General features: G+C 41.3%; 1 protein-coding gene across 2 annotated transcripts; it reads left to right on the top strand.

Annotated features, from left to right (window-relative positions):
• The first annotated feature begins 1036 nt into the window (after positions 1 to 1036).
• On the top strand, positions 1037 to 5516 carry sp7 (Sp7 transcription factor). Of its 2 annotated transcripts, none has more exons than XM_039797646.1 (2): positions 1037 to 1114; positions 2754 to 5516. In XM_039797646.1, the coding sequence occupies exons 1-2, from the start codon at positions 1094 to 1096 to the stop codon at positions 4098 to 4100; spliced, it is 1368 nt and encodes a 455-aa protein (XP_039653580.1). In that variant the 5' UTR covers positions 1037 to 1093; the 3' UTR covers positions 4101 to 5516. The 2 variants fall into 2 exon arrangements, with proteins under 2 accessions (XP_039653580.1, XP_039653579.1); XM_039797645.1 differs by having other exon boundaries at positions 1037 to 1129.
• Positions 5517 to 9279: the final 3763 nt, after the last annotated feature.

Genomic DNA, 9279 nt, shown 5'->3' with positions numbered 1-9279 from the left:
TAGTTTAACAAGCAAAAAGACCACTGCCATTAGCTTACATGGGGTTTGGGGATAAAATATAAGTCACCAAAATAAGACCAATTACATATTTTCCTCTTAAATATTGTCAACCAGACTCATATTCAATTATGACAGATAGTTATCTGGAAGATTCTGAAAAAAAAAGACCTTATATCTTTTACATTTTCAAATGTTCCTCTATCATTGTTCGCTCTTTTCATTAAATGTCTTGAAGAAACAATTCTTGCGGGTCTTCCCCCCCCCCTCCTTTTCGGGAATTCGCTGTTTGAATTCATTTTATTTGATGTGATAATCTCTTCTTTATTTTATTTAATGACATGATCCTTTCCTGCTTCGCTTGTCTCTGTAGTTCAGTCTCTTTAACCATCACAGTTAATGTCTAAAAAGGCAGTTAACTGCATTTAAGAATATTGGAAACAGAAAGAGGGTTGAAACCAGAATAATAAAATCTCGGATGGAAACCACAGACTCGGTCAGCTTAATTTTTTTTCTTCTATGTGGCGTAGGCCGAGGCTACATGTTCTTTTGTTATTCTTCCTCTCTCAGGAGGACACCGCGAGAGAGCTTTAGTGGGGGTTTCGCTTCTTATTTACAGTGCTCCTATAATAATGTTTCTAACAGCATGAATACAATTTACAACATGTCTAAATCTGCTATCCGGAAAGATAATTCTCCGTGAGATGATGTTAAACTGTAGTCTTTGCCCTCAGACTCCACTGGACTAATCCCAGTGGAAAAAATAATGCCAGTGAAACTGAAATAATGTCCACATGGTGATTGATGAGTAACCCATTCATGCATTTATCTTGAAAAATGATTCGACACTCTCCGTTTGGGGAGATGGGATGTCCTCTTTCTATCCACCAATCTCCGTCCAGCTTCCTCCATCTCTCGGTTTTTATTGCCTCTTAGCGAGTCTTCAAAGAGCCCATAGCCTGTAATTAGGGGGCGGGCTCCCCGTGCCTCAAAACACTTCCCCGCGGGAGTGCCCAACTTCTTCCAAACTGTCCCGGGACTCTGAGCTGCGCTTCTCCCGCTCCCCTCAGCTTCCTTAGGATTTTGTTTCTCAGGGATGGCCGCATCTATTCTGGAGGTAGGGAATGTAATTGTAAGTAGAGTTTTCTTCTTCTTTTTCTTGAATACAAACTCAAACTTTTGTGATGTGAATGCTGTTGTAATTCCAGCTAGAATTTATATTAAAGTCATGTAGTTGTAAGTTTAAATAAGGAAATCTACAGCAGTTTGGTTTGAAGGTATAGGCTATTTGAAGTCTGAAGAATAATGCATGACTGAATATAAATCTGTGACATAGCGGGATAATGAAAATATAATGTGCATTGAAGAATGAAGAAATATCTTACTGGTCTTACTGGTGGTGAGTTAAAGCAATTTAAGGGGGAGCTGCTTACTGAGTTTGACTCAGCACTGAACAACTTTACAACTCACATTTTAACCTCTGTTTATCTTTGCATTAGCCTAGGATTTACATTTCCTCTAGGCATAATCAATTAACCCTATATCCAAGAGCAAATAGAAGAGTATAAAGATACTTTAACAACAAGTTATCTAACAAGGCCACCAGAAGCTGTACAGTTGTAGTGGATGGAGCAAAAAATAAAGAGCACAGCAGGGATTGTAGGCGCCGTTAAAGTCTGCGATTAAACATAATTTACCTGAAAACTGGGCTGACCCCGGGGCTGGTTGGAAGAGAAGGAGATAACCACTAATCACCTCTGAATGGAGAGTCAGTCTGAATGGAAAGATCCTGGTCCACGTCTTAAAGATATGATAATATTCTATTGACACTCATTCAAAAGTTATAGGCTAGGATTAAAAAGAGATGTAGGTGCGCCTGGAAGGAAAAAGACAACTTCCCAACATTTTTTTATTCCCCATAGGATTCTCACAATAGTCTTATGTTGACACAACAGCAGGTAACTATCTATTTGAAGTACAATAACAACAGTAAACTCACCGTTACCTTTTGAAGAAACACAGCAAAGTTATATAGAAATATTATAGGAATAGAAACAGTGTTTTTTCATTAGTTATATCTGTGTCTAAAGTCTGATATGTTGTGCAATGTTGTTTAGTTACCTGCCACATGGAAAAGGAAATACTAGAAAATAAAATATTTTGTATGTAAGTGAAATTCCTGTGTGAAAAGATTCTGAATACAAATTCACAAATTGACAATCAACATGATGACAAACAGACACAATGGCACATAAAAATCTATAAGAAAATTAAACAGAACAATAGTGAGACCATTGCACCATTACCTTGTCTAAATCTTCAAATGCACAGTGACCACCAGAGGGAAAAAACATGTTTGACAAGATATCTGTGTCTGCTATAATTGAGACACAGTTACAGTTAGCACATATACATGATACATGATCACACAATGTTTGTTCATGTATGTTGGAGACTGTGAAGGCAGGTGGAAAAAGTTTAAAGCAAACATGAATGCAGAATTAAGAATAGCTTGTAAAAAGTGTTAAAAGGGAATTCCTTCTTTGCTGAGAGAGCAGAACCTTTCACAAGAATAAACATTCACTGCTTGAAATTGCCCTGACCACTTTGAAAACGGAGAGAGCAGGAAAAACCAGCGGTGGCAGTCTGACATAAGTTTTTTATTAGAGTTGACACTGACAGAAGCAGCAGCAGCAAGCAGCCATTTCCTGCAGACAGACTCAGTCTCATTTTCTCCCTTGTCTCCTCCTTCCCAGGAAGATGCACGCTATGGCTCCAGTCCTCTGGCTATGTTAACTGCTACCTGTAACAAGTTTGGCAGCACAAGCCCCATCAGGGATTCGGCTACACCCGGTAAGATCAGCAACGCTACTCCAGTCAAGAAGCCTTACATCATGACCTCTGACCTTCAGACAGCAAAGAACGGGCGGACCGCAGACGGCAGTGGCCTGGCAGACTCCTACACTGGCTCCTTCACCACAGCTGGAGGAGGAGGAGGTGGCGGGCTGCTTACCCCCACTGGAAGCCCCCCTCCTTCAGCCGGAGGCTACACTACAGAATATAACCCCTTTTCCCACTCCTTCCAAACCTCCATCTCCCAGGATCCGTCTCTTTTAGTGTCCAAGGCCCACGCCACGGCCGACTGCCTCACCAGTGTCTATACCTCGCTGGATATGACACACCCCTATGGCTCCTGGTATAAAGCTGGTATCCACCCTGGCATTACTGCTGCTCCAGCTAATGCCACATCCTCCTGGTGGGATGTCCACCCCAACTCCAACTGGCTGTCATCAACTCAGCCCCAGGCGGACGGAGGCCTCCAGGCCTCCCTGCAGCCTGTGGCACCCCAGGCCTCTCTAAGCCCACAACTGCCCAGTTACAGCACCGACTTTACACCACTCAACCCAGCTCCTTACCCTTCTGTGGGACTGGGCTCCTCCTCACACCTTCTCCAGCCCTCTCAGCACATGCTGCCCCAGGACATGTACAAGCCCAAGCCTGTGCAAAGTGCAGGGCTGATTGAGAGTCCCATGGGCCTAAAGCCTGCTAGGGGATCAGGAGGCTACGGAGGGGGTGCACCCACCAGGTCCTCATGTGACTGCCCCAACTGCCAGGAGCTGGAGAGGCTGGGGGCCTCGGCTGCATCCCTGAGGAAGAAGCCGGTCCACAGCTGCCACATCCCAGGCTGTGGGAAAGTCTACGGCAAGGCTTCCCACCTCAAAGCCCACCTGCGCTGGCACACTGGCGAGCGGCCCTTTGTTTGCAACTGGCTGTTCTGCGGGAAACGTTTCACCCGCTCGGACGAACTGGAGAGGCACGTGCGCACCCACACGCGGGAGAAGAAGTTCACCTGTCTACTGTGCAACAAGCGCTTCACGCGCAGCGACCACCTCTCCAAGCACCAGAAGACCCATGCGGATTCTGCAATACAGGGCAAAGCTGTAGCTGTGGAGGGAGAGACAGATCCACGGAGTGAGGAGACCACAGAGCTCAACACCAGCGCTGTACCCACCAATACTGTCGCTGACCAAATCACCAACGGAGATGAGAAGACTGGCACACCTAATGGAGTTGAGAACACCAGTGGACTGTTGGAGATCTGACTTCATTAAATCCTCTATCCAGTACTATGTGAGACATGGTGGTGTTTTATGGTGGAAAAAATCAATCACCTTTTACATTAAAAAGACAGTATTTTGTTTCCAGACATGCAAAGGATATCAGACCACGTTTAAAAAGACTTGTAATGATAAATGACTGAGCATGTTGCAGGTAGCAATCACTTCATTTTCTCTGGACCACACACACACACACACACACACACACAAATATGAGCAAGCTGCAAACATACACCAATGCACAAATGTATGCAGGCAGACACAAATACACACATAAATATGAGAAACCAAGCCATGATGTACATGGAAACAAAGAAAACATGTATATGTGCACATACAAAAGCACAGAAATAACTATGAGCAAATGTGCAAGAAAATAATGCATATATACATGCACACACACACACACACACAAGTAAACACTCATGCACACATTTTTCTGCCTTTCAAATGAGACAAACCACTGGGGAAATTTAATCTGCAAAAGCAGAAGGAAAAGAGCTCTGAAGCCGCAAAAGGAAAGTAGTTTTAGAAGGAGACTTATGGTTAGGATGATGGAGTTGATGGAGCATTGCATGTCTAGAGAAAAATCTGATTCACAGCTGTACTTTGATACTTATTCATTATTCTTAAAACAATCAATGGACAGTCTTACTTACTGCTTCTTGTTGCCAAAGACATTTTGGAGTAAAATGTTTTGCATTTCATTTTTGTTTGCATCTTACTATGTCTAATTTAATTTCATATTTACATAAATAATCTAATTTATGTCTTAAATTATACACATGGAAGATTATCTTGCACCCTGCAGGATATACAGTATAATGCCTGAATTAATGCAAGATGGTTGAAGCTGGCCAAAAAGAAAATAAAATGCATTAAAGACTTTCTTTTTCCTTATTTATTAGTTATAACGTGGAGTTTGGGGCTGTGTTTTTAAAGATTTATTTATAGATCTTGAAGTTAGATGTGCGTGTAAACTATTTCTATATAATCTCTCAATTGTGAAATCTTCCACACCTGGCAAAGTAATGATTAATAAGGGTTCATCCTTGTTTGTACATACTATATATTTACAACAATATATAGATATTGTTAGGTGTGTTATTTTTCTACTTTTTTATGTATTTTCTATATCTTGTGTAACTTTCCACGATGAAAAAAACCTCTATGTTGCATCAGTATTAAGAAACATAAACATAAGAGCTTAATTTGTTATTCATAATTTTGATCATCATAGAATTGAATTACCACTGTTTGCTGACTTGTTGTGAAATGAGTGTATAAGATATTGTAAATAGTGATCAAGCATTAAACCTCGTAAAGGTGAACATTGTAAAAGTTGTGGTGTGGAATCATGACAATTTTGGTGCTTTCAAAAGTAAAGACATTTCAAAGGCATCTTCTCCGCTGGTGTTATTCCAACCCAGTCTCACGGCAGTTTGTGAAATGTCCACGTAATTTAATCTACTGATTCGTGTACACGGACACGTTTATCTTGTTTTTTTTCGTGACGGTCAGCGTGTTTTTTAAACTAATGTATTTCAATGGGAAGCATCTTTTGTGATCACAGCATGATTCTTTCTGCTACTTGGGCTGCAGCAGAGAAGCTGTATACAGCTTTGCTATTATTGGTATTTCTAGCCCAATAACCACTGTTTTAATCAACATTTATTCACAAGATCTTATTATGGTTTGTATCACACGTGTCAAACTCAAGGCCCGCGGGCCACATCCGGCCCCTTGCTAATTTTGATCCGGCCCCTATATACATTTAGGTTCACAATACATTTTGGCCCAAATACTTTTTGTCACTTTTTTTTCCGACATTTCTTACGCTTTTTCCAAATGTTTTTGGCATTTTCTTCGTCATTTTTGTCGACCAAACTGTAAGTGAGAAGACTATATGAAACATGCAATAATACAGTCAAAGATATTTGACTTTTCCCATGACATAAAAGCAATAAACTATATGTCTGGCCCTTGATGTGATTCTCATTTTCTAGTGTGGCCCTTAGGGAAGTTGAGTTTGACACCCCTGGTTTATATGTATTTCTTTTAATGTTATTATTTCGGTCTTATTACCAGGGAAGATGGATTGCTTTGTTGTTTATTGATATTTTAAAAAACTATAATGCTATCTATCAACATTTATTTTGATGTTATCATGGTATTAATTTCTTTATTTTAATAATATTATTTCGGTCTTATAACCGGTGAAATATTACAGCATGCTGTAAGACAGAACACTATGATATGATCCGAGCGGGGCGCATGCAAAGCCCATATCCCACAATGCAATGCGGGCATTCAGAGAATCGGACGGCGATCAGCGGGTCTTTAACGCCAGTATCGCTTCAATGTGCATATTTAATCTGTGGTTTTGTCACCAACACATTGCTCAGTTTTATTCCAGTAAGTTATGCACCGTAATAACGTTTAAAAAAATCTGCGGAATACTCCAGAAGTTCTGTGTTCTGCATAAAACGCCTTGAGAAAAGTGTTTCACGTAGAAAATTAAAAGCAGTCGCTCCTTGAGCATGAAGCTCCCTCCTCCGCACCTCATCCCCTCCTCTCCTCACTCACTGTCATTCTTTTCATATCTTACTATATTTCCACCTCACCGTGGCCAACCAAATACTTTCATTATCTTTTGCAGCACAAACAAAGCCGTCCACTGAAGTGAAGTCTTAACTCCACACAATGACCCCCTTTCAGACAGCCACTGTAGTTACACTCAAGACAATTACTCCACTCTCCAGCTTGAGAGGGGTAATTACTGAGAGCGATGCTCCAGCAGAGTCAGGACAGAGGAGAAGAGGGGATTAGGACAGAGGAGCTGTGGTTGTATTGTTTATTGAGGGAGGCGGTCAAACAAAGGACCCCAATTAAGGCAGGATGCAGGACGAAAGACGTGATGTGGAGATAAGAATGCAGAGGAGAAGCTGAGCTGACCATCAAATATATATAAGTTTGTCAAAAATCTCCAATTTGAGACTGTGCTGCCACTGTAGATGACATTAAAGTTGAAAAGTTAAAGTGGAACTTGGTGGGTCTTTCTGTCCAGTCAGGTCATTCAGGTTATATTGCAGACTAATACAAATACTTGAGGTGGATGGACTGCCCACTTTGCATTAAAAGAGCGATAGCATCTGGAAAAACTAAATGAAGCAGATGTGTTGTGTACTATAATAGTGCCAGATAAAGAATTATTAAAAGAGTGAATCTTTATGATATGTTATTAACCAAAGTGGTTTACAGGTGATGGTTAAAATAGCATTTAACACAATTTCAGAAATATGTATTAAATATCTATTTTTTTCAAATATAAAAGTAAAGAGTTTCATCACAGTTATGAAGATTTGTACAGCTGGAACCCCCCTGAAGCTACTGACTCTCCTGTTGAAACATTTACACTTCCCAGGCTGCATGGTTCCAATTTAGGGCTTCTAATGAGCTGTAGTTGAGGTCAATTTATATAAAACGTCCCGGGGCCGACTCTGTCATCAGGGACCGACATGTTTATGGTGGTCTGAAGTGGGCGCATGGTCGAGTCCACAACATAAAAGGCAAAAGGAGGTATGGGTAGGGTGTGTCAGGCCAGCGAGTGAGGGTGGGGGGTTAAGAAGACGGTCAGTGGCTTTAAAAACCTCTGCTGCTACTGGTATTTTCTGCCTTTTTAAAATACACTCCCTCAGCAATGGTGGTGGCATACTGTAGCCTTAACTTTATTTTTACTTCTTTTATTTAGAAAGCCAGGAAACATTAAGTGTTGCTTCAAATAAGGTCATAAAAAGAAAAATATACATGCAGTCAGTGACACATAGGGTCAAAAGAAGAAGCTGGACAATCTGTTCCATATGGTTTGATCACTCGTGCCCCTGTACTCCATTTAAAGAAAGAAATCACTGCAATTCACAGACTTGTTGGACTAAAAAGGTTGTTCCAGACACACCAGTTAAAGCCATCACACAGCCCAATTCTGACCTAACTAACACGAAGGAGCAATTTTAAAACATTTACTAAAGCAATGTTTAGTTTAGCCATAGGATTTGATGAGTTACATAAACTCCATGAATTACTCCAGGGACTTTCTGTGATTCCAGCTGTTCCAAATGAGAGAACAACTCATCATGATGTGTTGAAGAAAATGCTAATGAATCTCCATTTCCCGTTATTATCTGGTCCTAACTGAATAGTCAAATAAAACAATGGGACTGTGCTCTGACACAGCCACAGGCACGGGGAGTGTAGAGCTGGGGGGTGGGGGGGGGGGGGTTGTGGGAGGCAGGACAAAAGCACAGGTGTTTGCAGGTGTGACTGGGTCTCTGTGGCAGAGCGGGGGGAGAAAGGGAAAAGAATGTCAGCACGCCCAGTGGCTCAGCAGTCAGGCCATAAGTAAAAACAAGATAAGGCTTTTTTTGTTAAGGGGAAAGGTCAACTGACCTGAATGAACCATAACATGACCTGAAGTGAAGGAGAGGTCAGGCTTAAAACGGGTGGAAGAGGAAAACACAACAGATAAGAGAGGTTAAGAGGTAAAAAGGTCAGGCTATCATATATATGTACTTTGTCTACTTTGCTTATCACTTTTAGCCATCATTTACACTAAAGAAACCAGAATCAGAAAAGTGTGTATGGCCAAGTAAGGAATTTGCCTTGGTGGGCTAACAGCAACGATGTTACAGGAAAGTACAATAGATGTGCCTCAGTGATTAAATGCTTTTCTTCATGTATGCAGTAAACTCAATATGATTTTAAGTCCAGCTGATGCAACAATCTTGTATCTTTCAGCACTGCTTCCTATCTCTCCTCGCCGAGTCATTATTACACTGGTGATGGAGGTTAGACCACCCTCTCATTTTTGACAGAACAAACAGCAGTCTGTGTGGCTTGCATCATCAAACTTGGAGTGCTTTTCATATTTCCAACTCTAATCATACAATGTCACGGCCCTTTCTAGCCCAGAACTGCCTTTAAAGTTTAAAAGGAGTCCTCCCTCACTGCCCGATGCTCCAAATGCGGCACTAAATGAGGCCATTTTGTTTATAGGAACTGTGGGAGGGTTGTGGGTGACTCTGTGCCCCTTTAAAAAGATAATATGCTTCCCATTTAATGGCCTCCGGATGACAAATTGCTTCCAGGGGAAAATTAAGTTAAGAAA

Source organism: Perca fluviatilis, chromosome 4 (genome assembly GCF_010015445.1).
Source record: "Perca fluviatilis chromosome 4, GENO_Pfluv_1.0, whole genome shotgun sequence".
Classification (NCBI taxonomy): domain Eukaryota; kingdom Metazoa; phylum Chordata; class Actinopteri; order Perciformes; family Percidae; genus Perca; species Perca fluviatilis.
This window is presented reverse-complemented; position numbering and strand designations above follow the sequence as displayed.